The 20,120-nt window shown below is 36.7% G+C and overlaps 1 protein-coding gene across 1 annotated transcript in view; it reads left to right on the forward strand.

Annotated features, from left to right (window-relative positions):
* LOC135219825 (ATP-citrate synthase-like) overlaps window positions 1-20,120 on the forward strand; it is a gene marked incomplete at its 3' end in the record, with an annotated part of 106,506 nt that overhangs the window by 23,095 nt on the left and 63,291 nt on the right. The window contains 1 exon segment of the mRNA XM_064256923.1: window positions 2,785-2,907. Coding sequence (XP_064112993.1) covers window positions 2,785-2,907 — 123 coding nt within the window.

Raw genomic sequence — 20,120 nt, forward strand, 5'->3', positions numbered from 1 at the left:
TTTAGTAATTCTTATATATATATCTATAGTACATAACACATATACATACATACATATACATATACATATATATATATATAAATATATATATATTAAGTATAATATTATATAATATATATATATATATATATATAATATATATATATAGATATATATTATATATATATATATATATATATATATACATGTATGTATAAGCTTACCTTCACAATGTAGTGTAATCAGTATAATTTTCGTATTTGCAAAACGTTACTTTCGTTATCTTTCATAATTGTTTAATAATTCCTTATATAGATTTTTGAATAGTTTATATATTCAGACAACTAAATTTCATATTTTATATCTGAAATATTTTCTCAGTATTTTAGAATTCTGAATTCCATCATAGTTAAAAGTTTTCAGAGATAATTATCCCCTTCATCAAGCATTTGCCCCCCCCCCCCCCCCGGCATCACTTCTAGCCCCACAGATTGGAAACCACTGACCTACACCAAAGCGTATCATGAACACACGTCGGCGACTTATTGCTTATATTCAACAAACAGGTTGCAAACAAGTCACCGACCATAAGCGAGAACGACCCTTTGGTAATCGCATGAATCACAGATTAGAACTACCAAAATGTCGCTAGCATTTATTTAGTAGCTTGTTGTGATGTGTGTTCGATGAGTTGCCGACGTGTGTTTAAGACGTGTTTTGCTACTGCAGTGTGAACGTGTCCTGAAGCAGTGGATCTGAATAATGAATAAATGAAAAAAACAACAACAGTGATCTGCAGTCATGTTTGTCAAGCTATATATATACCTTACTTTGAACTCTTTTGAGATGGACACTTCATGATTTCTAATTTCAAGAAAAAAACTATAAATATTCTAATTATAGATATTGTTTTATCAGTAATCTCCATGAACTTTGTGATAAGTAGTATGGGGTTGGTTATTTTCAGGAATTTTACATAGATATTTGTACAGTTAATATAGATGCTCGTTGTTACTTTTATTCAAAAGTAATTTAACCATAAAAAGATTCTCATTTCATGACTGACAAAACTCCGAAGGATTTGTTCTCACATGACAGGGAAGGACTGGGGGAGGGTAAAGTTGAAGACGCTGGACAGGTAGACCAAAGTTAAGTATATCTTAGCTTAACCTGACCACTGACCTGATTAACAGCTCCATTTGGTTACTTAGCAACGGGACCTACAGCTTATTGCGAGATCCGACCCACCTTATACTGAGAAATGAATTTCTAATCACCAGAAAAAAATTAATCTCATTCCAAGTTGGCAGAGCGGGGAATCGAACTTGCGACTACCGAATCGGTAGGCGACCATGCAAACCACACGTCCAACGAGGAACTCAAACTTGAAAGTGACTAAAGGGGACGAGTGAAACTCTTTAGGCAGAAAGCAGTGCATAAGACAATAAAGGGATACCGGAAAGGACCTTTAGATTAAGTAGCTAAGAAGGTTATGATTTCCAGATTATTAATCGTTTAATTGTAAGTCAATGAAACAACAGTATCAAAGTCAGATGAACTTTTTTTTTTTATTATTGATCAGATGATTTAAACGAAATTATTTATTTTTGTAAGTAGGGAAACTAAGTAAGTCGTAAAGATCCTCTGGGAATTAAATGCAAGGCTTTGGGATTGAATACAAAAGCTTTACTTTTAAGTGATAAGATTTAAATTATTCCATTAATAAATGATAGGAAAAAGATTTTCCAAGAATAATTACATTTTCAATGGAAAGAAAGACTTTTCCCCTATTGGAAACTTAAGTTCTCATTCGCTCAGCTAGAACCTGAAACAATCTTAATTCCTGACTGAAACATAGAACGTTTTTTTATTTTTTCATTTACAGTTAAAATACTCAATTCATTATTTTTTGTAGCTACTGAAACATAAGAATTTTTTTCTCATTTACCTATTTACAGCAGCTTTTTCTTTCTTCATTTTTGCAGTTGTAGCCCAACCCCATTTTCTCTGCTCATTTTAATCAGTCGCAACTAAATTCATCATTCCCCCCCCCCCCCCCCACCCCCCCCCCCCCCCCCAACCCCCCCCCCCCCCCATTTTCTCCTTTGCAAAACAATAAATGAAACTCCTCTTTTCTCATTTTCTTTATTGCACATCTGTACCTTCATATTTTCCTCATTTTCCTCATTTTCTCAGCTTCAACTAAACGAATTCCTTTCCTCATATTCTTTATTACAACTAAACCCTCATTTCTTCCTCATTTTCTCCTCATATCATTTATTACAACTAAACCCTCATCCTCATTTTCTCACCTGCAGCTAAACCCATTCCTTCCCTCATATTCTTCATTGCAACTAAACCCTCATATTTTTCTCATTTTCTTAACAGCAATTAAAGCCATTTCTTGCTTCATATTCTTTATTGCAACTAAACCCATTTATTTCTTCATATTCTTCACATTTTCCTCATTTTCTTAACTGCAACTAAATCCATTTCTTTCCCCTATTCGTCATTTCTTTCCCCATATTCTTCATATTTTCCTCATTTTGTTAACTGTAGCTAAACCCATTTCTTTCCCCATATTCTTCATATTTTCCTCATTTTGTTAACTGCAGCTAAATCCATTCCTTTCCTCATATTCTGTATTACAACCCTCATTTCTTCCCCATTTTTCCAGCGGCAACGAGGCCGACTTCTTTCCACCAATTCCTCACTATGACTACTACAGGTGTTCCTCGGAAGCCGCTTCTTTCTCATGTTCAGAATTGCCAGTAAACGTCTCTCTTTCCCTTTGGCCTTTTGCAGAAACTGGTGGTGAAGCCCGACCAACTCATCAAGAGGAGAGGAAAGCTGGGCTTGATCAAAGTGGGCGCTGATTTCGCCGGCGTTCAGGCATGGGTGGACGAACGCATGAATAAGGACCAGAAGGTAGAGTCAGTTTGATCCTTTTGTAGAATTTTATTTATATTGATTTCAGTGGGGATTGACACTGATGCTGGAACCATAACTGAGTGATCGATACATGTGGTGCCAGTTGGTGCCAGTTTAATTATGCTTTGTCTGAGGCAAAGGGTAAATTTCTTAAAGAATGGATGTGACGGGAGAGAGGTATTATGATAAGTTATAATATTGGAATAAAAGATAACGGAATTTGCAGGAGTAGAAGTTTGAAGGAGACATAAGCCGTTTCAAAATTTATTTGGTTTGGATACTACCAGTTATGTTTTGTCAAAGGTTCTTTATTTTTTTTATGTCTCTTGCCTGTTTGGTGATTTTTTTTCCCTCTTGTGTTTCTCTTTATGTCACATATCATAGAAAAAACATTACAGAAATGGGTGTTACTTCAGCAATAAATACTGTGGAGGTTGAACATTTTAACACCTTGGATTGCCTAAGCATTTTTAAATACTCGTTCATTGTCTTGGTCAGTACCGGCAGTCAAGGCTCTCTCTCTCTCTCTCTCTCTCTCTCTCTCTCTCTCTCTCTCTCTCTCTCTCTGCCCAGCTGGCACTCGCCCAACCAGCTAATCAGGTGGTTGTGCTCTTGCCATTCCTTCTCTTTTGCTCAATCAGGGTTTCTTTTTTTGTTTGGATTGGGGGGGTAGGGGGGCGCAGCATTTATTACATTTGATACCCCCCCCCCCCATCCTCAGACTCCCCCATTTAGTTACCAAGTCCATCCGCACGATATTCTTCCTCCAGTTTCTCTCTCTCTCTCTCTCTCTCTCTCCTGATCGGAATTTGGTTGAGTTGAAATGGCTTCAGGCATGTGATATGTATTTTTAGATTATTGCATCTCACGTCAAGCTGATTTGCAAGGATATTCGTCAACACTCACAATGCAGACGTTTGTGTGCATCAAATAAAACATAAGAAGGGAGGGGAAAAACGTGTCATAACATAGGAAATATCTGTCAGCGTTGATTGTGATAATTAAGTAAAAGTTCAAATATCACTTTCGCGTAAAAACAGATGCTAATAGATTAAATAGAATTAAAATGATCTTTAATTACTTTAATCTTGAATCACTTTTACTTTCAGAATAAGGTAAAAAAAACGAAAATCACATGAAAATGCTATTAAAGAAAACCATTGAATTAGATACAGATTTTTACCTATAGACCTTGGTTGCAACATTCTTGCTAACGTCGATAAGTATGTTATGAGGTCACTGAGGAGGAAACCGTGAATAATAAATACCCAGTGGAAGAATCTCGCTATATCCACTGAGGAAGAGAAATTCCTAAAGTAAAAAAAAAAATAGTCCCATATTTACCTATCAGCACCTGGTAGTCAGGCAGTTGTTGTAAGTCGTTGCTAAGACCGGGCTAACAACAGCATCCCGAAGAGAATCGGAATAGCAACACCTGCAGGCAAGACTTCAAGGGTAAAATGCGTTTAATTGTTGTTATCTGTCAGAAGGAGGGATCGGTCTGCAATACCACCTGAAGAAGCAGAAGAAAGACGGTGCCGGGTCCTGTATAGGGAGGGGGTAGTGCCGTCAGTACATTACTCAAGGTTCTTACCAGCGTGCCTTCGGCCCCTACTTACAACTCCTTTCGTTTCTTTTAATGCGCCTCCTTTCATATTCTCTTTCTTCCCTCTGACTTTCCACCCTCTCCTAGCAATTGATTCATAGTGCAACTGCTTTGAGGTTTTACTCCTGTTACACCTTTCAGACACTTACTGTCAATTTCCGTTGCAGCGCCGAATGTCCTCAATAGTCCCAGTGCTTGGCCTCTCGCCTAAATTGTATGTTCATTTGAATTCAGTTCGACAGCGCTGGAGAGAAAGAAAAAAAAAAAAAAAAAAAAAAAAAAAAAAAAAAAAAGAGAGAGACATTTTTCGAGGTCATGAATGAAAGAAGAGAAGTGGATCACTTCACTGATCTAACAAACTGAAGAAGACCTGAATGTGCTTATGAATGAATTCACCGGTTTTGAAGGAGGATGAGTCATAAAGAAGCTTAGGTGATGGAAATTGTCGGAATATGATAAAATTCTATAGACAATATTAGCTGAAAATGAAAAGACACCTCAACTACCATAGAAAGGTGACCTGACTGAATGTGGTAACTACAGAGGTATTGCGCTTACAACAGTTTTAATTGAGTATGTAGTATGTTCATTGTAAGTCGGGTCAAATATTCGTGTTAAGAAATTATGCAACAGTGCATAGAACGTGAACATTCAGTTCTGATGGCTTTTATTTAATTATATGAAGAGATATGACATTGTTCACCAGTATTATGGAAGCTTTGCATCTGCGTGGTTTTCCCGTTGAATATGCAAAGCTAATGGAAAGCAGCCATACACGAAACAAGTTCTAAGTTATGTTGTTGGAGTCTTGTCAAGTTGTCACCTCTGCTGCTTTCTCTTCTCATGAGTTTTATAGCTCATGAATTTTATAAAAAAAAAAAAAAGAAGAAGAAAATGTTAGAGATGGTAGAGGATATTCATATTTCAGTAACAACAGAAACTTGACAGAATACGGAAAAAGCTGAAAGATTTACGAAGCTTGGTTAATAGAGGATCATACACACTGAGAGATGAAATTTAAGATGAATCTAAGAAAAACAGAAATAACGGGGACAAAGCAGAGTTGAAATAACAATTGAGGGAGAGGATGACTTTTGCGTTCCGCTCAGATAACGAGAAAGTATATTAAAGTCTATGATTCAATGCTGACTCTGTGCATCGACTTTCAAATAGGACAAGAGTAGTTAAATTGAAAATCTCAGTCTTATGGTACCCCTTAATTGTATTTGTTTATATATTATATGATATATATGTATATATACATATATATTATGTATAAATATATACACATTTCATACATACATGCATACATCGATAAATTTACTACAGTCCTCAACGTGCCGTGTTTGGCATCATGCCCTGGGTGCTATGGTAGCTTGTTGGGGAAACAGTGATTGGCCGAACAAAAGGACGAATGCCAAGAATAATTAGGTGCTGATAGGTAAATATGGGACAGGTTTTTTTTTTCTCTCTTTTTTTCTTTAGCAAATTCATTTCCTCAGTGAATGTAGCAAGATTCAACCTCATATTACTGGCTATTCATTACTCACTCTTTCTTCCTCAGTAACCTGACTTCATAATATTTATTGAAGTTAGCGGGAATGTTACAACCAATGTCTACATATAAAAATCTATACGCTTTGGTTGCAACGCTGCCGAATTTAACCGTAGGTTATTTTACTTAATGATTCAGCGATGCCTAGAATATATTTTCATTCATTTATACCGGAATTTTTTTTTAACCGAATGGAAGCCCTTGAATGTTGCCTATTTCAAAGGGAGTAAGTTGAGATGCTGTAGAAGAAATTCTTATAAGATTAAGTTGAAGTAGTTTACCTTATCTGAGAACGTTATGTAAGCCCATTTGATAATTGGTTTCATTCGGAGGATGTGGCGCCCGTCACCGCTACATCTGTGTTTCCTGAATGCTATGACGTGTATTTGCTTAATGAGCATCATACTCAGTGGTTTATACTCGTAGCCACAATGATGTCTTTAATTTCTCGATTTCATTTCATATTTTGGGTAGATAATGCGACTAATTATATATATATATATATATATATATTATAATATTGATTCCCCTTCAGTTAACATATATGAAAATATATTAATTCTGAGGTAGAGCAAATTAGATATTAAAGGACATTTGCAGCTTAATGCGTATAAATGAATCACGGTGATGTGATATATATATATTATATATATATATATATATATATATATATATTATATTCTCTCTCTCTCTCTCTCTCTCTCTCTCTCTCTCTCTCTCTCTCTCTCTCTCTCTATATCATATATATAGATATATATGTATATATTATATATATAGATATATATATATTATATATATATATTATAATTATATTAATATAATATATAATTATTAATATAAAGGGGATATTTCCTCTCTATCTCTCTCTCTCATATATATATATATATATTATATATTATATATATATATATATATATATATATATATATATATATATACTATATATAAAGGGGATATTTCCACACTCTTTCTTGCATGGATTTTGCTCTTAGCAAGTGGCATGTCTTATTTTCATCGATTAATCGAATTATTTTCAACGTGTTCCACGCAGTCCATTTATCCTGTCATGAGCTGTTGTTTTCTCTGAGTCATGGTGTATCTCTTCTCAGGTGTGATGAGATTCAATTGCTCATTAGATGCTAATTGCCCAGCCCTGAATATTCACGTTAAGAGAAGCATCTCTCTCTCTCTCTCTCTCTCTCTCTCTCTCTCTCTCTCTCTCTCTCTCTCTCTCTCTCTGTGGTGTTGTGTTACCAGTCTTATTTTCATTTGGTACACATGATGGAAAAACACGAAAAGAATGAAATATGTATTGTGTGTGATACCAGTTACTGAAACACGGCCAAACAAAAGGTGGACAGAAAATAGATCTAAGTATTTCAAACTGCAATGGCTTTGTGTAAACATGCAGAAAAAAAGAGAGATGTTTTTTTTTAGAGGCGAAAGTTATGGTGTTTTTTTTTTCTACCAGGTATTTACCTTAGAGCAAAAGTCACCAAATTTAGCATCCACGCAAAATGGCTGTCTGTGTATGGGGATTGTGGGATTAGATGTCTTATGATATTAAAACTACTGCAGCAGCAACAAGTAAAGAAAACGGTGAATATTTAGTTGCAACACATTCCTGGATGGGATTGATATATTTGCACCATGGTGTATTTGATTTAAGAATGATGCAATGGCATAATGCCTTTGAAAATACATCAGTATAAATTTCAGTGTATGAAGAATGTTGATTCATAATGCTCGTCTTTCTCTAGGCGAAAATTTTATATGCAATTAGAAATTCCGTTTTGAGATACAATTGACAATATACTGTGGTGCCTCTCTCTCTCTCTCTCTCTCTCTCTCTCTCTCTCTCTCTCTCTGTGCCTGAACACTTCATATGTATGGCTTAGAAACACGACGATTACGAGGACAACTAATAGAAACACTTAAAATACTGGAAGGCATAACAAAAGTAGACAGTAGCCTATTTACATTAAACGAAAAACAGACACATAATGGATGGAAACTTGAACTGAAGAGATACAACACATCCCGTGGTGGGAACGTCTTTACCTACAAGATATGTGACACTAGGAATAAACTGCCACCAGAAGTTGTAAACAGCAACAGTGTGGAAGAGTTTAAAAGAAAGCTAGACAAATTCATCAGGACACTGTGTGAATGAACAGTAAAACCTGCCCCTACAGATAAGTGAGCACACGATGTTTCCTCGGATGGACTAACATCCTAATCCTTGTAACTCTCTCTCTCTCTCTCTCTCTCTCTCTCTCTCTCTCTCTCTCTCTCATAACCCAACCTCTTTCTTATCTACCTTGTATCTTTCCTTATCTCCAGAGGTGTGAACTGTCTGGATTATCTCCAGAACCTCTTTGTATGACCTCCCCGGATTTTTTGAACCACTTTTATCAGATCCTTATCATGTCCAATCGTTTGTTCATCGATAAATTGGTGTGTCATGATAATGGTGGTGTCTTGGGTTCGGGTTTTTATTTTGAGTTTACCTCTTTTATTATATCTTATGTGCCACTTTCTTCGTTTCATTTTATGAAATGTATTTGAATAGCTTTTGATTTATTCGTATATGGCACCAGATAGAGTTGTTACTAGTTTTTGTTTGGAATGACATCATTATTATAGAGACCTATATATGTGTGTTTGTGTGTGTAAAGGATACACACACAGACACACACACACACACACATCTATTGAAAAGAGCCCAAAAAACGCCAAAATGTAGAAAGTAAATACTATATTTCAAAGATCAGCAGCTGTCTCTCTCTTCAGGCAGGCCGTATTCGTATATAGGCATTAAGCTACAAATTCCCTTTAATATCTACTAATTCGCTCTACCTAGGAATTAATATATTGTCATATATGCTTAAAGCGCATCACTCACTGTACGTCCTGAATTCTTGGTTCCGTGGTTCGCGCGCCCGTGAACCGACGAATTTCTTATCAACTAAAAAAAGAATCCCCTTCGGTTAACATATATGAAAGTAGATTAATTCCGAGGTAGAGCGAATGAGATGTTATAAGACATTTGTAGCTTAATGCGTATGTATATATTATATTATACCAGAACAGGTGAAGTTCAACCTGTTTTGTTGCCGCAGTGAGATATATCTTGCTTTGTTCAGTCCAGGTGACCGATGAACGTTCATGAATTCCTTTGTCTCTCTAACGTCCAGTTTTGAGCCTTTTATTCCCCTTTATTGTTTCCTTCCACTTTTAAATGGGGCACTGTGACAGATTTAGCACAGTTGGGAGCTGCCCTTTGAATATATCATTTCAACTCCACCTGGAAAAGTGGTCGTGTATAACATTTCCACAAGTATATTTAGGAGTGATGATGGCTGAAAGGTTATGAGGATTGGGGTTGGCTGGGGACTTGCCTATTATAGGAGGAACTGGGGTTCGGGATGAGGAAATCCAAGGAGGTAAGATTCCCCCCATGGGGAAATCCCTTCCTGACCCAATGACCATTTAACTATTTTTCCCCTGTACATTTCCCTTGCGAAGAAATTCGTCTTGTATTATAATTTCAGTATATAGTACTTTTCTGTCAAGTGGTTACATCAAATTTTTGTGTATGCTAACATGCATATTCAGTGAGTTACGAAGAATATATATATATATATATATATATATATATATATATATATATATATATATATATATATATATGATTGTCGTGTAGGTGTGTGTTTTGCAGTCGTGAGAGAGAAAACAGACTACGGGTCAAAGACTAATTGTAGCTCAACTCTATAAAAAAAAAAATGAGGTGAAGGATATGATATTTGAAACATTTCAACTAATTTTTCTTGGAAACGAATAAACAATGTCACAGAATCTCTCTCTCTCTCTCTCTCTCTCTCTCTCTCTCTCTCTCTCTCTCTCTCCATAAGCATCCTGGAATGAAAGATAAAGGAGTTTCCGGTTGTATCGGTAGCCGTAACAGCATCACGGAGAAAACAAGGCAACTCAGGTAGCAGCGAGTGAGCGAGTGAGGTAAAGGCGAGCGGAGCATTTCCGCTGGAGGAGGAGCCACGTGGTTCAGCCCAAGGTCTGAAAAGAATAACTTTGGGGCTTTTGCTTTTGCCGAAGCAGCGATGGATGTGGCTTTCTTTCCCCCCATTCTTTATCACGGCGTTATTTTAGGTGAAATCTTATCTTTCATTCCTCCTTCACGTGCTATGATTTAGCCATGGTCTAAAGAAGCAGGTCGTTCTTAGACCGTGTGGGTCTAACCGTTGCTGTTGAGTGATTGAAGCTTTGGGGTTTCGTATCTGTAAGTGTTAGGTAAATGTAAAGCCACATTTGGTCAATTTCATGGCATGTCTTATATTTTGGCGTTCCGTTCCTTTTACTATATATACCTCTTCTAGTCATACTCTCTTTCCTCCATCGTGCTATCCTCCCCCTTGTTTCATAGTGCAAATGCGTGATTATAACCTTCAGCGCTGAATGACTTCATAGGCCTAAATTGTAATATACCTTTCAATTTTTTTTTTTATCGCCTTTTGTAAAGAATTGTACAGCTTACAAATTTTCGTCATAAGTAAGTATTCACAGGCCGCTTGTTATTTGTTGTCATGGTACAGCGGTTAAGTTGATTTGTAATGTGGCGCTGTTCATATTTCTTCTGTACATTGATCTAGTCTCACTCCGTCGCCTACTTTCTCCTGTTTCGATGATTTATTTATATCGTTCATTTCATTTTTTCCACTTGACTGATAACCTGCTTTTGAACATTATTATCACTTCACCTCTTGTAAAGTTAACTTTTAATCTCTCTCTCTCTCTCTCTCTCTCTCTCTCTCTCTCTCTCTCTCTCTCTCTCTCTCTCTCATACAAGTTGACGACCGAGTAAGTTGATCAAACATATGTAAGCATTTTAGTATAATTTTCACATACTTTATATTTCAAACTGGCTACAACGTAAGAGTTATGTTAGCTGTTCTCTTTTCCATATTTCAGAAGATCTTCAAGTGAGAGAAAATTTGTTTTTATATACCATTTATTTGCAAGGTTATAACAAAAATGAAAACCTCAGCTTTAGTTTTCTTTAAAAAAAAATATTGAGATGGCTTTGCCTGTCCATCCGCCCTCAGATCTTAAGTAATTACGTCTTAGTTTAACCAAACCACTGAGCTGATTAACAGCTCTTCTAGGTCGGGCCAGATGGATTAGACGCGGCTAGGAACCAATTTGTTACTTAGCAACGGGACCTACAGCTTATTTTGGAATCCGAACCAAATTATATATATCGATAAATGAATTTCTAATTACAGGAGATAAATTCCTCTGATTCCGCGTTGGCAGAGCTGGGAGCGAACTTGGGGTAAAAAATTGGTAGGCGAGCACGTAACCCATACGTCCAATGTGGAACTGTCCTCGGGTCTTAAAAACGACTGAGGCTAGAGGGCTGCAGATTGTTATGTTGATCATCCACCCTCCAATCATCAAACATACCAGATTGCAACTCTCCAGCATCAGTAGTTTATATTTGATTTAAGGTTAAAGTTACCCATAAAAGTGCATCTGGCAAAGTTACAGGACAGGTCACCACCGGGTCGCAGTTCATACAGGAAACTCGACTGCGCCGAAGATGCGGCTTCACATTTTGCAGATGCCTTTTCATTCTTATCCACTTCGTTTGCGTCATTATTCTGCTCCCATTCCATTCGGTGGTCTGTTTGCCCACAAAGGCTCCGGTGTTTGTTCATGTCCTCCGTGTTTGCCTCTGCCAAATTGTGTTTGCTTCGACATTTTCTTTCTTTTGGGGGTTGAATTTCGCCTTATTTGCTAGCGTCTGGAATTGTTTATTGGAGGACTTTGAATTCACGTGTTTTATTTTTTGGAAAAAAAATACGGATGTCCTGTTATAGGTTCTAGCTATTACGAATATTTGGAAGCGTTTCTTAGAAATTAACATAAAAAAATCACCAGCAGTGAGAGAGAGAGAGAGAGAGAGGGAGAGCATATTATGTGTATTATATGCGGTGTTCAGAAGTTATAGATATGTAAAGTTATAAATATATATTGGGTGGATGAATGAATTAGCCTATGTAGTAAATGTATATACATTATATATATAAATTATATATATATAGGCTAATTTATTCATTCATCCAATATATATTTATAACTTTTGTTTTTGCTGGAGTCTAGTGATGTGAGTGGCCAAGAATGGGACACATTTTTTGGCACTCGCGGAGATTTTTCAGATTCCTTCTTTTGTAGAGGTTTATTAGGTCATAGGTATGAGAGAGAGAGAGAGAGAGAGAGAGAGAGAGAGAGAGAGAGAGAGAGAGAGAGCGTTGGTTTGGTTCCTGCGCTAGTTTATTTATGTCGCTCTACATTATACATTATCGTCATTAATGTTTAATGTTCTTATCAGGGCCACCCATTTTGGAACATACCCTAAACGTCATCAGCTTGCCAAGTCATCCTCCCCACAGAAGATGATGCCTATTTGGAACATTTGTAAAAAAAAAAAAAAAAGGGAGTGATTTTATAATGATGCTGAAAACAGAAACGCACAAAAAAAATCATAGTACATAGAAGATAATAGTAATAAAAGAATTAGTTATGATCAGCTGATAAATAAAGCAAATAAAGTAGGGGAAGCGGACATGATGTTTCAGTGTCTCATCTGAACTTTTGAATGTCATCATATAACATACCCCTTAGAGGGTAAGTGCCGTCAGTGCACCTCGTGCTGTGCACTGTATGCATTAATTAAGGTCCTTTGCAGCTTGCCTCCGGTCCCTAGCTGCAACCGCTTTTCGTCGCATTTACTGTACCTCCTTTCATATTCTTTTTATTCCATCTTACTTTCCACCCTTTTCCACCCTCTCCTAACAATTGATTCATAGTGCAACTGCGAGGTTTTCCTTCTGTAACACCTTTCAAACATTTTACTGTCGATTTCGTTTTCAGCGTTGCATGGCCTCATTGGTCCCAGTGCGTGACCTTTGGCCAAAATTCTATATTCAATCATTCCGTCATTTAACACGGAGACGTTCTAGTAGTTTACAGCAAAACATAAGAGTTTCTTGAACTTGCCAGTATGTCATATATGCGCTTTATATATATATATATATATATATATATATATATATATATATATTATATATATATATATATATATATATATATATATATATTATATATATTATATATAAACATGGAAGCTGGAAATCAAGAGAGTGGGTGACACCGAACGTGACAGGAGAAACTTCCTAATGAAATAAAAGGTATTAATAGGTAATCTGTTGAAAGATTGCGAAATCTAGGTCCTAGACTAATTAATACAAGTGACAACCAGAAATGCATATATTTTATATATATTTATGGTAATTGGTTTTCATTTTAATTGCAGCAATGTTATCTAGTATATAGAATGCAGGTTCAACACCTTAATCTGTAATGTCACAGGTATCTTAATGATCTATATTATATATATATATATATATATATATATATATATATATATATATATATATATATATATATATATGAGCTATATATATATGCTGCTGTGGCTACTTCAACAGGAAGGTAACCGGTATCTCTCCTCTCGTCACATTGCGTTCTACCCTCAGTGGCGTGGTCGGTATGGTGTTGGCCCACCACCTTTGTGGCCGCGAGTTCGATTCTTGGCCATTCTTATGAGGTGTGAGAGATGTGTATTTCTGGCGATAGAATTTCACTCTGACGTAGTTCGGAAGTCACGTAAAGCCGTTGGTCCCGTTGCTGAATAACCACTGGTTCCATGAAACATTAAAACACCATACAAACAAACATTGCATTCTGCTACTTGAGTTTCATTTCATTATATGTAATCAGGCAGTCCTTGTGCATGCAGAATTTATTGATTTTAAGTCAGTTTCTAGAAAAGACAAACGCTGCAGTAATATCAATAAGTGCCCTTAATATTGGACTATGGCAAGGTTATAAGAATAGGAAACTACAAACTGACCCAAACTTGAGGACTATGATTCAGAAAAGGATGCAGAGATCCAGATTGTGTTTAAATTTACAATTAGGAGATTCCTTGAAACTATATTTCACTCATGAATACATAACAAATTTGTAAATATTTAATTTTTTAAAAATTATCTTTCACCATATATGTAAATATTTGTAAACAACCAATGTAAAGTAAAGTGTTTTTTTAACATTTAAAAGAAAAAAGTTTCGAGTTGACTTTTAGCAGGTTTTGACGCGCACGAAACACGCCTAAACATGTAATGCTCAAGACGGTTAAATGTTGCTTTTGTCGTGGATGTTTTCTCTGTAGTGCTCGAATCTGCTGTTTATCGCTGATACGTCGGTCATTGGTTAAATATAGCATGAACGAATGTCTTATTTTTCTTTTGGAGCTTACCGTCAAATCGAATTGAAATTATTCGATATACGTAAATGTATAGTCTGTATTCATAGTTTTGTAAAGAGGATCATTCAGAATATCTGGCAGTTTCATTTAGGGTACCTGTATTTCTCACACTAAGATCTAATGAGTGATATATGTATGTATATATATATATATATATATATATATATATATATATATATGTGTGTGTGTGTGTGTGTGTGTGTGTGTGTGTGTGTGTGTGTGTGTGTGTGTGTGTGTGTAAAGCTAGGTAAAGTTGAAACAAGTTAAACAAGCATCAAAGAATAAAAGATCAGTGGACCCGTGAGATGCATTGGCGGGGTGTTTTACCCACTCCGTCTCCTGCCGCTCAGACTGCTCACTGCTGTTACCGGCGTCTGCTCTGGTGGCGACCTTCAAAATGCCGTTGGGGAGATGTTTGTTGCACCAAAGCTTTAACCGAGAGCTTTTATTTTAAAAGCCAGAGGAAAACACTTTCGTTCTGTAACAAACTGACTCGCGTACAGTGGACAAAATCTTTCTCTGTTCTTTGTTTTACTTGACAGGGAGTGTTTTTTATTTCAGTTTTGTTAACAGAAACATCCATTGAATTATAGAAAATTTATAAAAAAAAATAAATTTTGAACTTTATGAATCTATTCTTTTAAGATGTGATTTTAAAGAAAACGAGGTAAATGACGATATTTTTATTAGTAGTTAATGGCCTTCGAAATGTATCAATTTTTCCAAGTTGTGTAAGTTTTTTCTTCAGTTTAAAAGCAACTTACCGTTTACGAATTTTATTTTTGTATTCCCTTCACCAGGTCCAGTTTAAAAAGGAAAAATAAGAAAGTGTGGACTTCCAAAACAATAAAGTATATTCAGCCGTGGTTGAAATATTAAATAAAATTCCACTGAGGTACCCATTATAATGTAGGGCCAACGAGGACCTTCATTTTTCTAGTGCTTGGCTGTAATTATGTAAGAAAGCAGTTAAGTAGTGGCTTACTTTAACGGTCAAGGTTGTGTGCATAGCTTTAACTCCATGCCAATAAACATTGATTAGAAGGCGCTCTCACTTTTGCATAGGTTTTTTTTTATTTTTTATCTCGTATTGTTTGGATTTTGCTCCTTTGATTACTAGGGTTCTTCTCGCCCATACAAAGGACATTATAAAATCAGGAAGTTCTGTGACTGGGGGACGCTGCTCTGTGCTGAGTAGTGTGGCATTTTCTCCAAGATTTTGCTTTCCCTGGTCTTCGTGACTTTTTGTTTTGTTTTCGTTCCGCGTTCCTCTCCTCGTTTCTTTTGAACTTGGGAATAAGTAAAGTCATGGTGTTGCCCGCCCCGTGGCCTTCATATAAGTAAAGCAACAACGACAGTGATACACTGAGTCACGACCTTCATGAAGTGTTCTGACGTATAGACTCCTTTCTGATCTACGGTTGGTTAGGCTCGATTGGCATTGCTAATGAGGAAAGCCAAGTGTCTCTCTCCACAGTGCCATGTTGGCACTTTCCCTTTCAAGTGTCGGTGAGAGAGAGAGAGAGAGAGAGAGAGAGAGAGAGAGAGAGAGAGAGAGAGAGACGTGGCCGAGGTTCAGACTGAACTGGCACTGAATAAAATTGGTCTTCCACTCGAGCCAGGCATGATTCACATTCAAAGTTTTTTTTTTTTTCTTTTTTTCCCTCAAAGATATCAGTTCATAAATCGTGTAATTGTTGCTGCTTAGAAGTCTCTCCTTTCTCTCCCTCTCATGCATTTATGAATGTGAGGAAATACAAACATACTCACACATGCACATATTTATGTATATATTTATGTAGATATGTACGTATGGATCACATATTTTCCTCTTTGAAAAGAACTGACGATAAAATCTTATGATGTTTGTGGAATTCATTATAAAAGAGAGTAAATGGTGTTGTTGATAATACCCCACTGACCAGAAGACTACAACTGGAAGTCAGACGAGGAAGGGGAGATATTGGCCGGTTCCGTTAGATGCCACTTAAATGGAGCGCTCAATTCCCTGTCAAGTCGACTGTGGTGCGGAAATGTTTGCCGCTAAACAGCCTCATCCTAAATAAGTTGGCGAGAATTGAAGCCTAACACTATATTCATCCACCTCTCAAAGTACGTAATTATGCAAGAAGGTTTATACATATATGTAAGGTATTTTATATACAGTACATTTATATATATGTGTGTTCTTGCATAATTATGCTTTTAGAGGTGGATCGATATAGTATTAGGTTTCAATTGTCGGTAACACACACACACACACACACACACACACACACACACACACATATATATATATATATATATATATATATATATTATTATATTACACGTGTGTGTGTGTGTGTGTAATTTTCGCTAAAAGCAATTGCTTTAGTGGCATCAGTAAGTTTCGTGCTGGTATCTTCAAACCGACGGAGTTTTTCTTGATTCTGGTTCGTCAATTTCTGGTGAAAATGAGCAGATTCCCTTCTTCCATTTATTGAATTTTGTACAAACACACACACACACACAGAATGATGCATATGTCTGAGAAAGAAAATCGTCATATACCAGCTTTTGGTTCCGGTTCGGCAAGGAGACAAGTGACCTAAAGAATTGGAATCTAGGCGAGTTGCTCTCTCTCTCTCTCTCTCTCTCTCTCTCTCTCTCTCTCTCTCTCTCTCTCTCTCTCTCAGGGAATCCTAGTGATATTGTCGGCATTAATTTTAATTATGCCAAATAAAGCGCAGGGGTTGGTAAACTTTGTGCGTTGACTGATATGTGCATGTGTGCTTTCTCGTGTTTGCCTATTTGAGTAGAGTGAAGGAGAAAGAAGCCGTCGGCTAGACAAGCATATATATAATTACACAGCCGTAAGCAGCGACCAAGGTTACAGATGAACTGATGCACCAAGGCATTAATAATACTCGTTAATCATTGAAAAGCAGGTGTACGCCAGATGCTTTTCCATCTCAGGGGGTAGGAAGAGAGAATATTAGCACTGAAGTGATGCTGAGGTATTATAGCATTTTCCATCTTCATATTTGCAAACGCGGAAGTTGGTCATTTGTTCGGAATAATGTTGTGCGTTCCGTATCAATAGGAAGCGAAGTACTGGCATGTTTATATGACGCAACTTCGTGTTTGGCATCGTAAGTTAGTCCAGATCTCTGATTTCATTGCAAAAGTCAGAGGCCCGTGTAATAATTACGAGGAAACGACGAGATCCACATTTATGTGAAGAAATCAGAAAATAGTTGGTTTTCCGAAGAGATATCGTTTGCAGAACTTTGCAGTTCAGCGAGTTGGAATATCTGTGTTTTTACTTAATTTATCAGCACCTAAGGTCTGTGATCATTTAATTGTTGATGTTGTAGTGTAGAAGTATATTAATAATCGTAGAAATGTTTCAAACCAAACAGGATTATTCTTATAACTAAATGACTGGACTACATGTTGGACAATAATAGACAAGAATATATTAAGTTGTACTGCCAGATTGTTCATTTATTATAAAAACTTAGATACACTGTACTATATCAGATTGCAGGATCCATGTTAGCCAATAACGTTTTGTAAAGAAATTTGAGTGGCTAAACTAAGATTCTTGAGCAGTCAGGTTCTTCGACTGAGTTCAAACCGTATAAAAATCACCTTTCTTTATTTTTAGAATGATTTTCATCATTCCTGTTAAATTAATTAACTGAAAACTAAGCCTTTCAATCATAAATACTTTGTCTAATCGTTACGATACCTCCGAGCCTGTACTTGTACATACACAGTTGTGGTAGATAACTCCAAGCTATATACCTTGGATAACTCAACTCATAGCCCTTGGAACGATAGTACGATACTTCTTCCCTTTGTGCCCACACGAAGGTTACTGATTGCCGCGTTTTTCAAGAGAAGTCTTCCGTGCGCAAGATCATGCTAAGTGGGTCCTTATTGTACATTTTTTGCGAAGAACATTCAATACGATCTGTTGAGTCTGTATCTAAATTGCTTTTTTTTCTTTATATAATATCAGTAGTGTTTGCTATTTTAGATTTTATGTTCCCAATAACAGAAGGTTACGGAGAGAGAGAGAGAGAGAGAGAGAGAGAGAGAGAGAGAGAGAGAGAGAGAGAGAGAGAGAGAGAGAGAGAGAGAGAGAGAGAGAGAGAGAGAGAGAGAGGTTGGTTTTTGCCATGTCTGGTATGAATAACGGTGCCTACTGGTTGCTAGTTGTTGCTGACTTGGTCACACCCATTCTTACCACATGCCAGGTGTTTGGCTCTCTCTCTCTCTCTCTCTCTCTCTCTCTCTCTCTCTCTCTCGTTTGTGATGTTTGTGAATTAGCCGTTAGCGTTGAATACATATTTGGGGTTAAAAAGATGTGGTCACGGTCTAGAAAATGTCGTTAGTGTGTATCATTATCATATTGTTGTATTGTTAACAACGATCGTACTAATAGGAGCAATGGTAACTTGTTCGTCAATGTGCTCTATCGGTGACTAGGTCTATGCTCTATCATTAGTTTAACTAAACAGCCGTCATTAGGACTAGTGAATTTGCACGGTGAACCCTCTTCTCGTGTGGTCAGTGGGATGGGCAGCTGGTGAATAACAGTATCTGTGTAACTATGGATTTAGAAAGGGAAAGTTTAGTCACTGGAGGGAAGAGTAATAGGGAGATAATTCCTCAGAGGCAGTTTGAAAGTGGTAAGGAGGGAAGTTACGGAACCCCGCGTTATAGAAGGCTAGTACTACGTCCGTACTGTTGGATGCATTACAAAGTATTTTTTTTTTTTTTTCTTAGAATTACTTCAATTTTAAATCCAAAATAACTTTTCAAAAGTACCCTTACCCTGCTTACAATTCAGTGCCGGTATATAGCGAGAAGTATCCTCAGCGGTTTGGCCATTATTTCCCCAGCAAGGGAAGACATCTTGACGAAAGCTATTTACACTATGTGGCTGTATAGTACGAAAGCAGGCTGATAGAATGGGAGCCTAATGTCGTAATGTAGCCCAGGCCTGATCGAAACTTCACAGGGAAAGAACAAGAATGGCAGGGGCGGATTTAGAACTCTTTATGGGAGCCACTTAGGATTATCATATATGTAACGTGTATAACGTACAGTATATATGTATATATATATATATTATATAATATATATTATATATTATATACTATATATATCTATATACGTATATCTATATATATATATATATATATTAATATCAACATTTATATATGTATGCACACACATAATTGACATCATATGCACATATACTTTGTATGCTCTGAGAGAGAGAGAGAGAGAGAGAGAGAGAGAGAGAGAGAGAGAGAGAGAGAGAGAGAGAGAGAGATTATAATTATGAAGACTGCTACAATGTTTAGCAGGTGAAGTTGCGTTTGGCAAATGCAAGCATCAAATACTAAATTCATAAAGAAAATGCTCATTCAATTTCAGTATTTTAATCAATATTTTACTTGTGTGCAATGGGCACACATTATCAAAATTTGATTATAGCTTCGAGATATACACATTATTCCATCCATGGGGGGATCACGTGACCAGGTGCTCTCCCCCCTTTAATCTTCCTCTGGGGGATAGAACCTCTTGAGGAAGATTCAGTTGTGAGGACTGTGGTCATCGGGAAAATCGCATGTGTG

Source organism: Macrobrachium nipponense, chromosome 1 (genome assembly GCF_015104395.2).
Source record: "Macrobrachium nipponense isolate FS-2020 chromosome 1, ASM1510439v2, whole genome shotgun sequence".
In the NCBI taxonomy this organism is placed as follows: Eukaryota; Metazoa; Arthropoda; class Malacostraca; order Decapoda; family Palaemonidae; genus Macrobrachium; species Macrobrachium nipponense.